A 21,785-nucleotide genomic window follows, 5' to 3' on the forward strand; every position below is an offset into this window, starting at 1 on the left:
GCCTTACTAGTGCGTCTTTCCAAACGGCAGGGAATACTCCATTGGTCAGGCAGTAGGTGAATATGAGAGTAAGTATTGGCAGTACAGCCTCGATGATGTTTTTAATGAATTTTATATACCGTCATTAACTGTCCCATTGAAATTGATAGAGTACAGCACACGTTTAACAACATTTGCGCTAACGGTGCAGAAAGAGAACTGGTCGCGTTCGAACGGCATGCAGAGTTTGTGGGATTAGCTGGTAATGGAACTGGTCCGACTTTAGGCTGAGAAAAGTAATCATTTAACGTATCTAGAGATATGGTGGGAATGTGCTCTTCTACAGCTTTGCCTATGCCCAAAGATCGTAGCTTCTTCCAGGTTTGGTTTAAATTATTATTTCCCGCTAACTGTTGAAAGTAGTGGCATTTACTCTTTCTGATTAGCTGTTTAACTTTGTTTCTCAGTTTCCTGTATTGCTCAAAGTCATCTTTGTCACATGTTTGTCTGAATTGTCTGTACCAACGATCATGGCTTGCCATAGCAGATCTTATCTTGGTCGTCAGCCAGGGCGAAGGGAGGCAGGTAAATCTTACCTGCCTCTCCGGAGTATGTTTGCCATACAAGCTCGGCACTAATCTGAATCTGTTAACTTTTGAGTTTAATGCGTCATTGCAGAGGTCATCTAATTCAATATGTTTTATGTCTCTTAAAATAACGTAGCGTGCTTTATACTTCAGTCCTCGAATAGAGTAACATAAGTACAGTAAGTAATGAGTTGAAATCCCAGGAGCTGGGATCTGTCCGTGCTTAATGACTTTCTGGGGTTGATTTGCAATTATAAGATCAATAAATGTGTGAGTCGAGTGGTCAGGGTAGTAAACGTGGTTTGTAGCTTTAAGTGGTAGGATTTCCATGCTCAGAGCAAGCTTGGGTTCAAAAAACACTAAAATTAGTGAAGTGCTGTTTTAGTAGCTTATCCCCAGAATTAGGAAATAATGGACCTTGTTAACAAGCATGGAACTCTGAAGTCTATTTGTTTTTTTTACCCCTATGGGTGGGGGGGTCATAGAATAACACCAGCTTTATCCCCTACCTGTCATAAGAGGCAACCAAAAGGGGTCTCAGGGGCTCTTAATTTGGGAGCTTGGTTTGGTGACCACAGGACCCTTTGCTGTCCTGGCATTGCTTCCACTTACTTGTGTCAGGCTCTTCACTTTCATCTATCCTATCCGACCTCCCTTGGTCAACTCTTGTTCTTTTCCGACCCTGATGGTGTTATATAGGCTTAGGGAGTCTTTCATTTTCACGCCCTCCATGGTCCTTGTCTTTCTGGCTGATACCTTCATTTTTGAAGTGTCTGACCCCTTCCATTATTTCTCTCTAATTAATGTTATATAGGATGGTTGCCTAGTTGTACTTCCTCTTAAAACAATAATCACTGTCATCATCACCACCACCACTCTATTTGGTTTAAGCAGCATTTATGTATAGTTAACTTATAACATCACATCAGATCCTATTATGTACTTGATAACAGTATAGTTTCATAACATATTCTAGTGCTGATTTTAAGTGTTGCTATTTCCAGGTCCAGCTTTATATTTTTCAGTAAAAGTAAGATAATATACTGATATCTTAGGCATGTAATCAGCTGGGAAAGGTAAAATAGATGCAGAGATTTCCCAATGGACTCACTTCTTTGATTAACTGTTGTGTACCAAAGTCCTCAGATGAATCAGGAATGAAACCTGTGGCCTCTTGAGTAAATGGCAGGCATGTTTCCCTTATGTCACAGTTCTGGTTAACAGTGATGGAACAGTAAAATATTTATTTTATGTTGTGAATTATCCTTTCCTAGTTGACTAAGGCATTATTACTGTTATAACCTGTATCTACAAGTAAACTAAAATTGTACAATTTTAAAATTGTAAAATTGTGAAACTCTTTTGTATATTTGTTATCATTTGAACCTTAGTGTTATTTCCCAAATGGTCAAAGCTGTGTTGTGCCATTAGTATTGCAGTTGTTTGTTCCCACTGTGTGGACTTGTTTCTCACAATTCATTTTTCTGTATTATTACAATCTAATTGATCCTGCCTTACAAATTTTAGGAAGGTGAGTACATTATTTTCTTGTTCTTATGTTTATTCACTGGCAGTTGTAATATGCCCGTAGTTGTAGATTGTTGAGTGGTAAGGATATGATTATGAGTTTTCTGTGATAAGATTTGACCAGTCTCAGTATTTTGGCTTGATCAAAAAGCAAGGTCCTCAGAGCCAATCGTCATTTTTGCCATTCTATTATTCCTTTTCTCAGTTTGTTTTTTTACTTTTTTATAGAACTAGACTTGCATGGGAAAGATGATAACCGCCCAGGTGATGAAGCTATGCAAAGTCGACTTGATCAGACTTCAACTCTACTCCAGAAATTACAACAAGTCCAAAGTGATCGACTTAGTTTGCCACCACCTCCACATCTCTCACAAGTGGCACATCCTTCAGATAGTGAGATACAACTTGGTAAGCTCATTTATTTTTCACTTGTACCTACAGTATTTCGCAGACATTGAAAAGAGTGCCATGGTAAAATATAATTTAGGAGTTGAATTGTATATTTACAGCAAACATCTCCCATTGATATTATGCCATGCTATAGTAGGAAACATGAGTTGATGCATCCTTTCTCTCCTTTGTTTGTATGCCATACCATTAGGAGAGTACAGTAGAAATATCAGTCCACATTGAGTACGGAAAAGAAATATGTCAGATCATTTGTTGTACATTGATGACAAAAAATGCTCTGCTCAAAGTATTCTGTTGAAGTCTTTGTCAGAAAAGACAGAAAATGATGACTATATTTTTTATTATGTGCTTTCCTTGTCAGGATAGTCAGTGTGCGTAAGACTCTTTGAAATGTTAAGATAAAATCCACGCTTCAGATTCAGTACCTACAAAACTGAAGAACCTATGATTTTTTTTAAAATGTATATGTTCGTGGGCGTTCTGTTTCGCCACGTGATCTCTGTCGACTTATACGGTGCATGCCACGTAGGCGCCAAGCTGTGATAAATGCTCGTGGAGGACATACACCATACTGAAGCTCTCCCACTGTGATGAAAATCCACCCTGGAGGACTGTTATCGCTTTGTTTTTGCCCCTATTTGGACCTTTCCGTTTGTGCTCTGAAAATGAACATGAATCCTTCAATGTTCTTTTGTATATTTTAACGGTAAAGAATAAAGGTTTAGTTGGTACTATATCTGGGTGTCAGGTATAGTTTTGTAGAGCATGGCATACATTCAAAAACATGTTCCCCTCATTTTTTTGAACTGTGTAGTTTAGAGATTTTTTTTAGGAATTCATATGTATCTCGACTATTTTTGTTCTGAAAAGAAATAAAATAATTTTAAGTATTGTAAAGGTGGAATTTATCTTCAAAAAATCTTTTAACACTTGTTCAAGGTTAATAGTGAAAATCATTTCTTGTAATAATATTCACTTCCAAAATGCAGTGCGCAGTCATTCACGCAATATCGTGCAATTTTTCTGTACCACTTTGTTCATTGCCCAACTGTCCCTGGTTGGTCAGTACACATGAGCGAATCGGCTGTGGTTTTGTTGTGGTTGTGTCTTCCCATTTCCACTTCACAATCATGACTATGACAGTGGACTTGGTCAACTTCAGAAGGGTAGAAATGGTACTGTCTGATGCTTACTGATGTGACAGCCAATAACCATTCCTTGTTCAAAGTCACTAAGCTTCCTTGCTTCACCCATTGTGCTGATATCTCATAACACTGAGCAACTTTGAACCTTCAGTTGCCTTTTATATCAGCAGTAGTTAGTGACATGTAGGCTCTAGTTTACATATACAGAGGGATGTGTATAATTTCACAGAATCCAAGAAAGCTACCTTTTAATGGTTATATTTTGCACTTTCTTTTTGTTTTATTTGAAAGCTCAGTTTTATATGCACTCTCCCAGTTGTGCTTAGCTATAATATAATCCATTTCTAGAATCCTAGACAGATGGTTGCTGTTCTTCCCATTGACATGTTTTTATTTGTATTTGATTAGCTGAGAAGATTACAGAGAACCTAAAGGACATGGCAAAGAAGGTGCAGCCCATGCATGTGACATCAGTTCCTGCCATCAGGAAGGCAATGGGAATCATGCCAGAAGGAAGTGATACAAGCTCTCCAAGTGAAGAAGTGGTAATTGATTCAGAAGTGGAGGGCAGTGATGTGGTGGTAATGTTAAATGGGGATCAAACAGGGGAGGAAGTTGATGTAGAGGGAACATCTTCTCAGGCAGAGGCAGATGATGACTCCGCTGCTGAAGGTGTGGCAGGCCCTGTGCCTGATCTTGAATCTGAGTTACGAGAATTCTTAGAAAGTGGGCCTACTATTAGCAATTCCCCCCTACAAGATGACAAGACCATTGAAGAGATACTCTCAGAGTCCTGAGTGCTGTTTTAACATTAGTGTTATCTTTGAAGCAAGAAATATTTCTTGCCAATTTGTTCAGTGAAATGTTTATATTGTACAGTTGCTGACCTTTTCACAAGAATAGTTAACTGTAGCAATATGACATGGTGCTTACAAGAAACACATAACTAAGATTTTGTTTTTAAATTTTAGACCACAGAATTTATGTTGTGCAAAGTGACTTGTGTGATTGGAAGTTGAATTTTATGAAGTGTATAAAAATTGAGATATATTTTGAGCAAATTTATTCGAGAACTGAACTTTCATATCATTGATATCAGATGATTTAGTATGAATTAATGGAATAGATTCTGATATAATTGGTGATTAATCACTGAAATGAAATGTTCCGTGTACTTACGTTCTTCCAAAAGACTACATCAGAAATATTTAATGATTGTAATGATGTCATTCTTCCTGTTCTTTGTTAGAGGTAAGGGTGTTATAAATAGATCCAAATCTCATGGGTTTAGAGGTGGATGCAAACAGTGAGATTTATTGTGGTATGAACCCCATTAAAGCTGATGTGTTCATTCTCTGTAGTTGTAAATTATGATATGAAGTTCTGTTTCTATGCTGGTTTTATCATTTAATGATTTGGTAATAGCATCTTCCATAGGCTGTAATAGTTGTCAGTGTCTTTTTCATGGTATTGTTAAATATTCCTCTACTTCACAAATGAAATCAGTAGGACATGCTGTGTAATAATTAGCATAAATGTGAGTCTAGCATTGATGGAGCATTTCAAGTCCCTTTTACTCTGTTGTAATCTGTATACATACATAGTCAACAATTTGAAATAAAAGACAAGATTGGCTGGCATTTTTAGACATAATAATTATGCATGATCAATGGATCTTAATTTCTCTGTGAAGTGAGGTCTTCATATCTTTATCTGTTCTTCATAAAATTTCCATGTTCATAAAAGAAATATTATATTGCCCATTTATTGTAAGTAGTGACCTCCATTGTAAATATTGGATGGCCAAAGGGGCCTCCCTTCCCCTTGTGTTTGTGTGAATGAAATAAATGATTTAAGTTTCTTGTAGTGTTACTTAGAATATCTGTGTAGGTAAAAGATTTATCAATTGTTATTCCTGTACAGTTTAGAGAAATTACCTAATTTTTATTTTTACTTCCTTCCTTCCTTCCTTCCTTCCTTCCTTCCTTCCTTCCTTCCTTCCTTCCTTCCTTCCTTCCTTCCTTCCTTCCTTCCTTTGTTATCTTTAACTTAAGTATAAAAAAGCCATATATTGATACTGACCATCAACTGTCTATTAGCATCAGCTACTCATTTTTCTTGTGAATAGAAACCAGTCCTCTTCCATTCTTTCTTTTTTTCTTTCTTTTATGCTGTTGACAGTACGGGGCGTGTTCAGAAAAATAACTAAACTTTGAACTCTTTAAGTGGCTTTGTCTTCTTCATAGTACTGTCCTCCTCTGTTAAAATAATGCTCCCATTGCTGTTTCCACTCATGAAAGTAGTTATGGTGGCTGGTGGACAATTTTGGGGATCCACACAGCTCCACTTGCGATTTCAGTTTAATCTCTTCAGTTGACTGAAATTGTCTGTCTTTGAGGATGAATTTCAGTTTAAGACATAGATTAGAGTCTACTAGGGCTGTGAGCAGGGTACATGAGCAAGTAGAATTGTCTTTGTGACTGCAAAATTTGTAAATCAAGAGCGAGAACATGACCTGATACGTTGCCATGATGGAGGCTCCAGGAGTTGTTTCCCCACAAGTATGATCTTTTTCTACTGATATTTTCTCTCAAATGTTTCAAGACTTTGAGATAATATAGAGATTTGCCATTTGCACTACACCACTGATGTGAAAATAAACCATCAACAGCAAGTTCGGTTAGTTTTTGAACTGGCCTCGTATGCCCCCATCTTAATAAGTCTGACTGGAGACAGAATTAGCTTAATGTTTCTGTTCTGAAAATATTTCTCTAGGCTTATCCATTTTCATTCATCTGGGTTTGAAAGTCATTCCCTACCTTTTCTGCAATCCTCTGTCCTTAGACACATTTGCTGTCTATGAATGAATGATTTTTTGGTTCATCTTTTATAAATTACAGTGAAACTCTGTTAAGAAGTTTTTCAAGGGACTGCAAAAAAAAAAAAAAAAAAAAAAAGAAAAAAAAAAAACGTCTTAAGCAGGAAACTTCTTAAAAGGGGTAATGCCCCAAAACTTATTCTGTACTTTGAAATACATGTGAAACACACAGCCAACAGATTTTCTTGTTTGTGAACAATACCGAAATAGGCCGATATATAAGAGCTGCTAACAGGAAGCCAAAATATAAAAATTTGATTATCATGACAATATTTTTAGAGATAAAGTAAAATAATCGAACATACCGTATTATAAATATATTTGATGAGAGAAGGGAACATATTATATAAAAACGTTGCAAGGTTTGCTTATTTTAGCAGGCAGAACCATTTCCTTCCATGCTTCCCTTTCCTTCGCACTTACACTCTCTGCTTCGCCACAAATTGTTTTGTAAACGATGCCGGCTCGATTTTTAAAGCGGTCCAGCCACCCGTTCGATGCGGTAAAAGGTACCCTTAATTTGCATGCGGCTTTCTCCTGCACAGTAGTCCCACTGAAAGGTATGTTTAAACTTCGCTGCTGTTTAACCCCTTAACTGGGTATGACGTCTTCAGATGTTTTCGCCCTGGGCTTCTACAGTGGGTATGACGGCATTAGTCGATCGTAAAATTTATCATGTATTTATCTTGAGTGTGAAGGCATATGGCATTGCCATGGAATCTATCGCATTAGTTTATATGTTTTCCACGAGATCACGCTGTGTATTGTTTTTAAGAGCTGTCACAGCTTCGTGAAATTATTTGTTTTGGCGCCTTGCACAATGTTCCCGCGCAGCCATTTATTCGCGAAGCAGTTTCATAATGTTAGTATCACGTTATTGAAGAATAATAATTACTACCGTATTAGATTAAACTGCCGGCCCCGTGGTGTAGGGGTAGTGTGCCTGCCTTTCTCCCGGAGGCCTCGGGTTTGATTCCCGGCCAGGTCAGGGATATTTCTCTCGACCTGAAGGCTGGTTCGAGGGCCAATCAGCCTATGTGATTAGAATTGAGGAGCTATCTGACGTTGAGATGGCGGCCCCGGTCTAGAAAACCCAAAATAACGACCGAGAGGAAGCGTCGTGCTGACCACACGACTCCTCGTAATCTGCATGCCTTCGGGCTCAGCGGAGGGCGTTGGGCAGGCCAAAGCTATTTCAAGGGCGTAAGTGCCGTGGGGTATTAGATTAAAGTAATTGCGTACACCTTTATGAAGGAAATATTTAATTATCACGAAGAGGGTAAAAAGTAAAAAGTACTCAGGGCAGGTTACGCATGTGGAGAATTTAGTACCCAGTTAAGGAGTTAAACCATATTAGCAGAGCTTGTTCTCTTTCATCGTACTTTTCAGATTTAACTTCCTTACAATTTGCTGAAGTATTCTCTGCAGAAGCAGAGATCTTCTTTCTTCGCTATAATACCGTTCAAAGTAGACAGCAGCATCCCCAGCTCCTTTGCTAAAGCAACATGTGAAAGTGTAGATGACTCCACTTTCCTTATAATCTCCACTTTGTCTTTTATTGTTAGTGCCTTTCGCATGATCTCTTTCCTCTGAGTTCCGCTCATTTTCACTTAAAAAGTTTGTACGTTGATATTACAAGTACAACTAACTTCACCGACTCCTATTCATACTAATTACGACGCTACACTATGCTTGGCAATCCATAGCTTAGGCTTACAAGACGCAAAGACAAGCCGTGTACTACAGTTTGTTAGCATGTGCTTTCTATCTTCCTCACACCGCCAACACCTGCTTCGAGGATAACGGCAGCAAATGGGAAATCTGGCAACTTTTTCTTAGAGATTCTTAGAACCTAGGCCTAAATCGCCCCTGCATTCCTACTGGTTGTCACGGCAACGGGCGTAGTTTCTGGCTGCTTCACAAGTACCGCATGGCCAAACCAGTATTGAGTTTATTTTTCCGCTTCAATCGTCTTCATGCTATAGGTAATGAAGAAAAGAAACACAGGTTCGAAGTTGCAGAAATGAGTGCATGGAAAAGTATCTGGGGTGATAAAGGCGCAGTAGCAACGCTAGCACATCTAAACGTAAACAGTTTATTTCCCCGCGAGAATTTTATTTCATGTCTCCTCATCCTTGTGCTACGTTCTAATAATGCGATGTAATAATTATGAGTGACACGATAATACAGTGTTTAGCTCGTATAAAGATAAAATTAAAAATGACTTTCAATTTTATGCCAACACATGGTAATGCAATGACTGTGTGTCTCCCATCAACACCCAGTTGGCTATCAACATTCGTTCAACTTCGTGAACGATCGGGATCTTTCGGCCGGCTTGTTTGGCGGCATGTGTATCAGCTGGCTGCTGGCAAGTCGGCTGTTTCCTGCATAGAGTCAGAAATTTGATTTTATTCACCTCACTAATAATGGACACGGAAAATCTTATCAGTTTAGTTCAAAAATGTAATTTCTTCTACGGCAAGACCCATAAGTATTATTGCAAGGGAATGAAAAAATCAAACAGGTTAGAATATTCAATTTAGTGGTAGATTAACAGTAATGTTGTGGACAAATACACTTTACGGTTTTTAATTAATATTTAGGCCACTTCGATTAATGACTTCACCCTGTCGCGGCCCGCATATTACTGCATTAAAGTTTTATCATACCATCCATTGCATGCTTTATGTTTCCCACGTAGAATCCCGTTCGATTCTATTCCGCTAGATGAAACGGTGGAGTGAAAATTTCGACTGATGGGTTCGATTCGATTCCACAAGGTGAGAGTGAGCATCTGGTGTCCGTGTTGTCATAGCGTGACGTCATATGGCCTTGGCAGGCCCGCGCATGTTCCGTGACACCAGACACACACCGCGAGCGCGCGAATGGTCTAACACAGGGTGCAACTTGCGCGGAGACTGGAGGGTTCTAACCATGGGCTGCTTTGAGCGGACGTTTTCTATCTCACGGGGCTCTAAAATCTGAACTGTTTAACCGGGAAATATATTTACAACAGAACATTTTAAACGGGAAAAATATACATATATCTTAATGCAACTGATCAAGGGACCAAGAATATCACACTTCTTAGGCGGGAAAACTTCTTATGCGGGAACTTCTTAACCGAGTTTCACTGTATATCCTTTTTTGGATGTACTTTTTTTTAAATCATCTCTTCCTGAAGTTAATGGGTTCAAAATATATGGTAATCAGAGTAAGACATGTATTTTCCTCATTCTTATTGCGAACACTTATTTGAGGCCTTACACAAAGATGAGAAGAATACAGAAGGACGAAGATGGTTTTAAATAAACTTAAACCAGTCTTATACATGTGTGCCGTGTGATTTCTTGATGCCTAGTGGAGGAAACAACATTGTTTTCATTTTAGTGAATAAGAGATGTGTGACAGTAGTGTGAGGGAAGTAATAGTTATAACCTAATGCATTTGACTCTTTCATCTATGTAGGTTCATTTGTAATATGGTATATGTTGCTTCTGGGGATTGTATTTTTCTTATGCAGTCATATTTTATTTGTGGATGTTTTATTTGTTTATATAGATGAAATTATCTTTCACTGATGATGTTAACTTTTCCACGTACATTCAACTCCTCACCTGACATAAGAATCGTTTAACTCATTGTGCCATTTCTGTGTAGAATATAAGATATTAAGAATATTGCTGTATAGTAAATATTCGAGTAATGTAAAATTTCATCTTGTTTTCTTCCTCCACTATATATATAAAGACATTTGAAGAATTTTTCCAACTATCAGGTCATTGCAGATTATAATTTATCTCTGTTGCCATCTTTAAGGTTATTTCAAAAGATCAAGAAAGCCATTACCCATCTCAAACTGCTTTTGGCTATTCCTCTTCGTTAGATACTTCTTCATATGTTAATGGTGCTAAACATGTCCAATTTTTACTTCCATTCCTGTACAAGACCCCTTCTAAGGCTTCCTTCCTTCCTTCCTTCCTTCCTTCCTTCCTTCCTTCCTTCCTTCCTTCCTTCCTTCCTTCCTTCCTTCCTTCCTTCCTTCTTTTGTAAGGTTGGATCAGATCAGCCTCTCCTATTGGTTAGCAATTGGACAAAGCTCTAGGAATACCCCCTCTGTTGTGGACTCTTATTTCTTGCAAAATTCTTTAACATTTTCAGATGTTAGTAAATTTGTTATGAATATCATAATGTCTTTTGCAGCCTAAACTTTAGAAAACTATTTTATTTTCTCTCTTCACTCCACATAATAAATTCTTGAAGTAATTTTAGATTCTTTTTAACTACAAGCATGGTTAAATATAAGATATCATTAAGACCAGCAGTCATTAGCAATGTCGGTGAATGTTTTTGGGATATTTAATCTCATAATATCAATAGCTTCTGGCTCAGTAAGAGCAAAATGCATCTGTAGTCCCAAAAAATATATGCTTTAGCTTGCTATGCAATTAAAAATTGTCAAACAACAGTAGAAAGAATAAAGGGAGAGGAAGAAACAAACAAACAAGCAAAATATTTCCCATATGTTGAGATTTTCTCTGTTTTGTAGACTGAATGAGATTTGAAGGCAGTTTTGGTAATATTGACGGCATTTGTTTCATTTTTGTATTTACTTTATAATTTGTTTTTCTTCCTTCCCCTACACCTGCCAAGCACCTGTTGCCGTCTCTAAGGTTATTTAAAAAGATCAAGAAAGCCATTACCCACCTCAAACTGCTGTTGGCTATTCCTCATAGTTGGATACTTCTTCATATGTTAATGTTGCTAGTGAAACATGCTAGGAATACATTCAACTCCTCATCTGACATAAGAATTGTTTAACTCATTGAACTACTGAGAAAGAAAAAGGTGCCATTTCTGCGTTGAATATAAGATATTAAGAATATTGTTGTATAGTAAATATTGATATAATTCTATTATTGTGTCTGTCTTATAGAGAACCTTTTAAACCATTCCTTGGGATGACGTACATTTAGTGAGAAAAGTAATATTTTGAATAGAAGATCAGTGTAAAGAATGATTTAAAGACTTTAAGACTAAATCACATGGACGTTTCAAAAGACATTTTAATGTATCATGGTATACAGAATCACTGTTGCTGTGCAGTAGTAAAAAATGATCAAGACACTTTTGTTGGCCATGTTTACTTTTTTCATTTAAAAAATCCACCACACCTGAACAAAGGATGGTATCAAGGATATGGATAGTTTCTGTGTTTCACGCGCGCGTGCACGCCACGCAGCGACGTGGCATGCTCTCTATCAGATGGTCTAAGAGCTCTTGTGGCATTCGATCCCTCCATAAGGGCAATGCGAAGATCTTGGAGGGTGCTTGGTGGAGGCTGATGGGTTGAAATTCGCCTCCCCAGTGCATCCCAGGCATGTTCTATAGGATTCAGGTCCACAAACCTCGCTGGTCAGTCCATGCAATGAATGTCTTCCTCAGCCAAAAATTCATCCACCAGAGCAGCGCAGTGCGGTAGGGCATTATCATCCATTAAGAGGAAATCTGGACCAACTGCACCTCTGAAGAGTCGAACATGTGGTCTCAGTACCTCATCCCTGTATCTCCGAGCGTTAACAGTGTTCCTCGGACCACCTGTGAAGATGTGCAGGTCCATACGGCCATTCAACATGATGCCGCCCCGCACTATGACGCCACCACCACAATACTGGTCCCGTTCCACGATGTTCCTGTGGTTGTATCAGCTACCCGGTTCTCTCCAGATTAATGTGCAACGGAAATTGTTCTGCAAACTGGAGGATTCATCTGTGAAGAGCACATGCCTCCATTCATTCATGGTCCAGTTTCGATGTTGACGGTTCCGCCGTAAATGGGCCCGTCTCTGTGCTGGAGTGAGTGGGACACACACCGCTGGACGTCGGGCAAACAGCCCTGCTGTTCTGAGCCTCCGGTACACAGTTTGCCAGAAAACAACAACCCCTGAGAGGGCTGCAAGGTCCGCTGACAATTGTAATAATAATAATAATAATAATAATAATAATAATAATATTGGCTTTACGTCCCACTAACATCTATTTCGGTTTTCGGAGACGCCAAGGTGCTGGAATGTTGTCCCACAGGAGTTCTTTTACGTGCCAGTAAATCTACCGACACGAGGCTGTCGTATTTGAGCACCTTTAAATACCACCAGACTGAGCCAGGATCGAACCTGTCAAGTTGGGGTCAGAAGGCCAGCGCCTCAACCGTCTGAACCACTCAGCCCGGCATCGACAATTGTCTTGCAGGTGTATTCCGATTTTGTCGGGCGGTTAAGGCCAGATATCGGTCCGGTTGTGGGGTGGTTACCCTTGGTTGACCTGGTACTGGCCTACGACTAACATCTCCTGTGTCTCGAAATCGTCTCCAAAGCCTGGAAATGACACTTTGGGGCATATTCAAGGATACGGTGACTTTGGTCTGTGTCTGGCCTGCTTCCAGGCGGCCGAGTATTCTACCTTGAAAAACAGGGTCCAAATGGCGTCGTGCCATTATGTTGTCACGTTCACCACGAGGCTACACTCCGCACACTATAACAGGGCAAACACCGTCTGAGGGAATGTGGGGCGCAGGCACTGGCTGTGTTTAACGTGTGGTTATGCTGCTAGTCAAAGCAGGGAACACTCCTTTCCTATACAGAACGAACACGTAAGGTTGGTAGGTGCATATGTCATGCGATTTGTGGTCTATTTCCTGTTGTCCTGCTTACTCGTAACTTATGCTTAACTTTTGGACACTGGTGTACTTACAGTGATCCCCATGGGGTACTATCACCCCATCAACAGAAAAATGAAATGGCGTATGGTTTTTAGTGCCGTTAGTGTCCTAGGACAAGTTGGACAAGTTTGGCTCGCCAGATGCAGGTCTTTTGATTTGACGCCGATAGATGACCTGCATGTCTTGATGAGAATTAAATGATGATGAAGACGACAAACACACAGTTCCTGTGCCATGGAAATTAACCAATTATGGTTAAAATTCCCGATCCTGCCGGGACCCCTGTGACCAAAGGCCAGCACGCTAACCATTTAACCATGGAGCCGGACATATACACAGTATTTTAATTTGAGAGGGCTTTTCCTCTTGGTAAAACTTACAGCCTGATTTTTCATCCCCTTTACCATCATACCATCATCTGCCGTCCATCTCACAACATTGTCTAGGCCTTTTTGTAGTTGCTCATAATTCTGTAACTTTTACTACTCTATACAGTATAACATCATCCACGCAGAATATGTGCATTGCTATGCCCATCAAGTTAATCTTGTAATGAGCAAGGCGGCATCAATCAACCGCAATGTGAAAATATTTTTTTCAAGTTTGCAAGGAATTTGTGCATTCTTCTCCAACTGTCCACAGCGGACCGCGATACTTAACGAGGTAGTGAGGAAACGTTTGCCACGGGCTTGCCCTACTAGGTGGAATTTTCAATCACGATGCGTAAATACAATTTATGACTGCAAGGAAAATCTTATTGGGTGTATGAACCAGATATTGGAAGGCGACTCTGTAATGAGTGAAACTACAATTTGTCAGGCTCTTGGTCATAAAAAAGTTCTTTCCAGTTGTAGTTTCAATTTTTGGCTGGAATTCTTCCGTAAAATTATGCCACTAGTCAAAGTTCTCTTCGGTCAGCTACAACACGGAGACACTGATGCTGGTTCTGCACATAAGGCCGTTTCAGCATTTGAAGTAAACATCTCCAAGATCCGAGAAGAAATTGACCTCACGAGCGGTAACGAACCTACCGATTACTCATTGAAGAAAAAGAAATTGGACAAGACTGAATGGAAAAGAGAAGCAAAGGAAGTGTGCGATGTGATAATTTCCCAGGCTAAAAATCGTTTTAGCTTTTCAGGTCATCTTGTAGCTTCATCATTGTTTCTTCCAGAGAGGTTCTCCTTGTACTGTTCTAAGTTCCCTGAAGGTACCTTACATACAGTGTGTTCAGTGTATACGTTTTTGGACAAACTAAAACTACGCCATGAATTATCGTCCATCTATTTAGCACAAGAATTCAGATCATTGTCGGGTGCTGTTAGTCTAGCAGAGTTTATAATAACCAACAACCTAGAGAAAACGTTCAGTGAGTGCTTGAAACTGTTGAAATTAATTCTTACAATCCCCATGACGTCTGTTGAAGCAGAAAGATGTTTTTCTACTTTGAATAGGATAACAACTTTCTTAAGGAACTCAGTGACCCAGGAAAGATTGTCGGCCTTGGCAATGCTTTCTATAGAAAGATATCTGGTGATGGAAATCGCAGACTTCAATCAACGGGTGACTGACAAGTTTGCATCAATGAAAAACAGGAGGGCACATTTTCAGTTCAAGTGAGGTAAGAATAACTCTAGTTATACTGTATAAATAGCCTATTATTTCATGTGTTTTAATTGCTGGTTATATTTCAGTTTTAATAGGAATGCAGTTCATTACATACGGATACTATGGATTCTTGTTATTTCTGTAAGATTCTCATTTAAAATTGCAACATTGAAAATGTTGGTGCAACACCCAGCTTCAGATACCACCAGCCGCCACTGATTCCCATGTACTTGATTCCGGAGCAGGTCTATTTCCAGGCATAGGACTCGACTCGAGACCGACTTTCTCGACTGCACTCCATCGCTATCTCATCACAGCTTATTACCAAATACTTTAATACAGTACGTTAAAGTATTTGGTATTAAGCATTTGCTACGGCAGCCATTTAGATGGAAAATATCGATCTACAATCGAATATGAAACACAGGAATCGATAGAGTATGTATTAGTGTTCAGTGTCACCAACTTAGTTGTTTTCGAAGCAAATCTGTTTGTTCGGTTATCTTTTAGTTCCGATATAATTACATTTTAACTATTGTTAATATAAGTGTTTTCAACTTGCGCTTTACTTTATAATTTATCACGAATATTGGTATTATTTTCAATTTCTGGAGGGAATTAGTTAAATTGAACCAACTGCCTGTTTCATTTCTTCGTGTTCTCGACGCCAAATTTTGTGTTCTCAAAATGAGCAGGAAATCTAGTCAAACATCTACTCCTCTAAGTTTCTTTAAGAAAGAATCTAGTAAAAGTAATCATTCAACACCAGATGAGATTTCCGAAAAAGTAATTGCTGAAGCAATCTGGTGAAGTGGAAAGTATTCAAGTGAAACATTCTTCTAAACACCGCTTTTCGGGCATCAGCAGTTACTGGTTTAAGCAATTTACGTCGTTAGTTGTGAAAGAAAATGGTATGTTATATTCCACATGTATAAAATGTTCATTGAAGAAACCGAAAAGGAAGGAAGTGACTCGGGTGACTATACCGTGTGCAAGACTTTGAAAGGAGAGTTCCTTTGGCCATGAACAAAGCAAGCTGCATACCGATTCTTGTTCAAACCTAAGTAAATGATGTGCATTTGAAGAATCTGGATTTTGGCAAATAGAAAAAGCAGTTTGTATTTTAAACAATTTACAGAGAGATGCTTTTTTCGGATCCCTAAGATCAATGTATTGGTTGGCGAAAAAGGAACTACCACACATTACATTATACGGAAAATTGCTCAGACTGCCGGCTGTGGGTTTGACATGCCGGTACTTAAAGCATTTTAATATTGGTGATAATGCTAATTATACTTCAGAAAGGATGATGCAGAAATTAGATGTGAAATATTAAACAACATACATTCAGCAGATTATTTTAGTGTTCTGTGTGATGGAACTACAGATATTTCCATACTGAAGCAACTTATTGTGTACATAAAATATGTCAACCAACTTAAAAAAGAGGTTAATGCTAGTTTTGTGTCAACCTGCAACATCACTGGTGGCAAAGCTGAGAATAACAAATAAACTAATTAAAACCCTTGAAAATTTAGGCTTAAAACTTGTAATTTGGTAGGTCTAGGATCTGATGGGGCGCTGTCATGATTGGTAAGCAAAAGGGAGTTGTAACACTGCTAAGAAAGAAAACAAATGGACTCATGGTAAACTATCTCTGCATAAACCACAGACTGGCACTTGCTAGTGCCCAGGCAGCAGCTGAAGTGGCTTATTTAGTGAAGTTTAATGATATTTTAAGAAAACTCTTTTCCTATTTTCAAAATTCCTCAGTCAAGGTGACTGGTTTAACTGAAATCCAGAATATCATGGACAGCCCTCAAATTTAACTAAAAATGGGCAGTGATACTAGATGGTTGCCTTATGAATCTGCTGTACAGTCTCTAAGATGATCTATGGTGAGTGTTGTTGCTACACTTTAAAGACAGGCCACTGAAAGGAATGACATTACAGCTGAAGGCTTAAGCAAGTGCATTTCTTAGCTGCAATTATGATGCTTTCAGATATCTTACCTCTTCTGCGCACATTGTCTGGAGCTTGGCAAACGCAAGATATTGACTTGACGGACATTGAGCCAATCTTAGAAGCCACAAAACTCAGCGTCTTACAATTTCAAAGTCGTAATCACTGTCTTGCAGGCGAATGGTCAGAATTCCACATCACTTATTCAGATGTCGATGTTGTGACCTTCAACGCAATAAGTTACGACATGTACATAGATACTGTTATCCAACATCTAAAACAGATTTCCAGATATGCCCATCATTTCCTGCTTTTAAAGAGTGTTTAAATACAAAAAGTCAAGTTCAGAATGAAGCTTCTGAGTTGTTTCTTGATTTCTACTATAAAATGGGAAGCCCTCCAGTCGTAGATTACAATAGCGCTAAACTGGAATGGTCTGTTGCATCAAAGGTGTTCCAAGGAAAGTCCAACATCAGGTTAAGTAGAGGCGGAAAACTATCGATAGCGACCACTATCGTCATACATTGATAGTTAGTTGCCTATTATCGATAGTCAACGATAGTTTTTTTCCCCCTCATTGGCTTATTTTTCGCGCTAACAGAAATTGTACAGCTGTTTGCAGTTAACTGGTGAGGAGTACCCGTGACTGCAGTGGCGGCAGAAAGACTATTTAGCATTTTGGAAGGTGGGATTCTCCATTCAACCTAACCTTAGTTGAGTTGATGCCAGTACGGGACAAACAAGGAGATTTATATCTTGTCAGAGACTGTATGTAGGCGAGAGAAGATAAGGCACATTTTACGTCAAAGACTTCATGAAAGCAACTGAAAACTCTCCTGCTATCTGTTGAGGGCCTTGAATTAAGATCAGATAAAGATGTGCTGAGAAGTTTATCGATTTATTAAGAACTAATGCCTCAGTTGTGGTTTTAAGAGCTATCCGTGGTGTATTTATATGTGATGTCCATGTGGTGGTGTTATCTTGTGAATACATTCTGTTACCAGCGGCATTAAGTTCATATTTTTACTATATGTGCCCTAAGTGTCAGACATCTTGTTTTCCTACAATCCATCCATAGTAAACACTAGTCAGAGGGGCAATTTATTGTTCTTTTCTAAATTATTTTTTTTCTATCACTCTTACTGCCCTAAATGTCGGCCATTTTACACAGCCATGGAAACTACAATGCAGATGGGAACTCTAACCTACATTTTATGCGTTGCCTAGGCCACAGAGCTTAAATTGTTTATTTACACCTTCTGCCCTTACTTAGTCAGCCATCTTTAGAGCGGGGTTTTCGTTGCTACACGTCCGTAGGTTTAACCTCATATTACCCTACACGTGACCCCTGGGTGGTACTAAGAGAGCAACAACTTTGGCTGCTGGACCCAAAGCTCTTCTTTGTGGATATCCCAGCAATTCAGAGGATTCATCAACTCAATATGAGAAAAATGTTTAAAATCGTAAATGGCCCTTTTCAGAGCCCCACTGAAAATCATGATCCTACTCTAAACATTCTGCAGCTCAATATCGAAGGAGCAAGTCGACCAAAAAGTGACTATCTAACAAAAATACTGACTAATCACAAGGTGGATATTGTTCTATTGCAGGAGACCCATTGTGAAAACCAGGACCAGCTTTATGCCAGATGTAGGATTCCCGGATACAGTCTGCTCAATGCAACGTTTCATAAACAGTACGGAACAGCAACATATGTAAAAAATGATATAGAGGAAGCTGAAATAATAAGCACTAATACTGATAACAACATGTTTTGCTCTAAAACAAAAATTGCAAATACAGAAATTGTAAACATCTACAAACCACCTTGTCAACCTTGGAGCCTAAACGAGACCATCCTGAATATACAGCACTCAGCCATAATCCTTGGTGATTTTAACAGTCAGAACACTAAATGGGGTTATAACTTCACCAACAAAGAGGGATAAGATGTGTCTGAATGGGCTGATGCCGAAGATCTTTTTCTATTGTTTGATGCCAAAGAAAAGGGCTCCTTCCACTCTGCCAGATGGAATAAGGACTATAACCCTGATATGTGTTTTGTATCAAAAGACTCTCTTGGAAGACCTCTACACTGTACTAGGAAAATTCTGAACAACTTTCCCCGAAGCCAACACAGACCAGTGCTTGTCAAAGTCGGCCTGGAAATACCTGCCATCAGATCAGTCCCACTTCCCCGCTGGAATTTTTCCAAAGCCAACTGGTCTAAATTCACCAGCGAACTGGAACATAATGTACAGTGGATTCCTCCTACAACAGGAAATTACGAGCGCTTTGTCAAACTAACATCCGCCATCGCGAAAAAGCATATCCCAAGAGGATACAGGAAGGATTATATTCCTGGATGGAACCCAAAATGCAAAGAGCTATACGAGGAATATATGCTCAGCAGTGACCCTGAAATTGCAGATGAACTGATTCAGTCTCTAGATTCATCTAGAAAAGAAAAATGGTTCAATCTCGTGGAAAATATGAGCTTTCAACATTCCAGTCGAAAAGCATGGTCACTTCTAAGGAAACTTGGCAACAGCACTCCCAAATTCGGTCCCAAGAGCTCTAAGATAAAACCAAACGAGGTGGCAAACAGATTAGTTAGCCTGACAAGAAAACCTGTCGGCACAAATAAGAAAGAGTCAAAAAGAATTCAACAAGAGCTAAAATCGAGAATAACCCAGGCCAAAGCAGTCTCTCAGTTTTCCTCTGATTTCACAGCTGCTGAGATCTCAACTGCGCTAAAAGAAATAAAGTCAGGAAAAGCAGGCGGATTGAATGGAATATACCCAGAATTCCTTGTACATTGTGGCCTCCGAACAACCGAATGGCTTGCCAAATTTTACAGCAGTATCTTACATGTTGGACAACTACCATCAATACTCAAAAGAACAAAAATAGTAACAATCTTAAACCAGGGAAAAGTGGAGACAGTGCAGAAGATTACAGACCCATAGCCCTTTTAAGTGTCTGCCACAAACTACTGGAGAGAGTAATATACAATGGAATCTCGGCCAAAATCCTAGAGCACATACCACTTGAACAAGCTGGCTTCAGACCAAGGCGCAGCTGTATCGACCAGGTGTTAGCCCTAACCACCCATATTGAGAGGGGATTTCAAGATCGAAAGAAGACCGTAGCAGTGTTCGTAGATCTGTCATCAGCTTATGACACAGTCTGGCGAAAAGGAATGATCCTCAAATTCCTGAAGTTAGTCCCTTGCAAGATGCTTGCCACCCTGCTGAATAATATGTTGGCTAATAGAATGATTGTAAGTTTTACTTATGGTGCCGTGTAGGTGTATTCAAACTGAGTGACGGATTACCACAGGGATCGGTACTGGCCCCATTGCTCTTCAACGTATATACAGCAGATCTACCTTCAACTAATGCTAGGAAGTTTATATACGCTGACGACATCTGTTTGACAGCCCAGTCTGGTGATTTTGCTGGAGCATAAACCACACTCACTAAAGATCTCTGCATAATTGATAATTATTTTAAAACCTGGCGACTGAAACCAAACATAACAAAAACAGAAGTCAGCTGCTGTCATTTGAGCAACAGACAAGCCAATTATGTCCCTCAGGTTCAATTCAGAGGTCATATACTGAAGTTCAATCCTCATCCAAAATATCTAGGCGTTACCTTGGATCGATCTTTGACTTACAGCGAACATGTACGCAAAACATCTGCCAAGATCAAAACCCGCAATAACATCCTGCACAAACTCACAGGAACAAGCTGGAGCCCATCTGCATCCACCCTCCGAACTACAGCACTTGCGTTATTATACCCAGTAGCCGAATACTGCTGCCCAGTATGGTTCAACAGTGCCCATACAAAGAAGATAGACACTCAGTTAAACGATACAATGAGGACTATATCAGGAGCCATCCAATCCACACCTTTGGATTGGTTACCAGTTCTTTCAAATATTCCACCTCCTCATCTCCGAAGACAAATGGCACTGAAGAAAGAATTGGTTAAATGTTGTGACAATCCTCTTCTACCAATACATCAAGACTGCCTACGTGAAGATCTCAGGCTGAAATCTAGGAATCCTTCTTGGTTACTAGTAAAGAGGCTAGGCCAAGACGAATTTCATACTAACACTGCCTGGCGCGATGGGTGGGCAGCTTCAAACCCTTACAGATTATTTCTAATTTCAGATCCAGTTATGCAACCTCCTGGTTTCAACTTAGCCAGAAAAATCTGGTCATCACTTAATCGGATCAGAACTCAACATGGCAGATGCAACTTCTGGAAACACAAGTGGAAGATTACCAGCGATCCTTATTGCGACTGCTCTGACGTGCCTCAGACCGTTCAACATATCGTCACAGAGTGCCCACTCCGAAGATTCAGTGGGACAATAAAGGACATCCACGAGACCAGTGATGAAGCTGTGAGTTGGCTAACAAAACTGGACATTCAGCTCAAATGTATAAATATAGTTTGTTTATTACGTACTTGTTCTGTGTGTATAGATGAAACTGTTTTTCGTGTAATTGTACATATTTGTTAATAACCAAATTGTAACAATGTATCCTCATGCCATACGAAATATATATATATATGTTGAGAATGCTGTAAAACATTTTTCCAAAGAGATTACAAATACCCGAGAAAATATCGGGCAATCGCAAAATGAACAATGCAGCTGAACGAGAATTTCTCGGTCGGTCACGTTATGGGCAAGCGCGTGCAGCCCGAGAATGTCTCGGACGTGCCACTGAAGAAATTTATGAGTGATTCTGATTTGAATTTCAGAAATTACATAGCATGAAATAGTTGTGCTTTCGACTGTTTTTTTTTTTTGGAGTGTGTTCAATAAATGTTCTATTTTCGGACATAATGGTATGATTCATTCCACTTTTTGAAAACTATCGATTACTATCGATAGTAGAGCTCATAATATCGGAAAATATCGATGGCGATTACTATCGATAGTTTG

The 21,785-nt window shown here is 39.3% G+C and overlaps 1 protein-coding gene across 1 annotated transcript in view; it reads left to right on the forward strand.

The window, feature by feature from the left end:
- Positions 1 to 6,635, forward strand: part of Brd7-9 (Bromodomain containing 7/9) — a 126,824-nt gene extending 120,189 nt beyond the window's left edge. The window contains exons 10-11 of the mRNA XM_067145504.2: positions 2,322 to 2,501; positions 4,058 to 6,635. Coding sequence (XP_067001605.2) covers positions 2,322 to 2,501; positions 4,058 to 4,446 — 569 coding nt within the window. The 3' untranslated portion in view covers positions 4,447 to 6,635. The remainder of the gene's footprint in view (positions 1 to 2,321; positions 2,502 to 4,057) is intronic.
- Positions 6,636 to 21,785: the final 15,150 nt, after the last annotated feature.

The sequence above is a fragment of the Anabrus simplex genome, chromosome 4, assembly GCF_040414725.1.
Source record: "Anabrus simplex isolate iqAnaSimp1 chromosome 4, ASM4041472v1, whole genome shotgun sequence".
Classification (NCBI taxonomy): domain Eukaryota; kingdom Metazoa; phylum Arthropoda; class Insecta; order Orthoptera; family Tettigoniidae; genus Anabrus; species Anabrus simplex.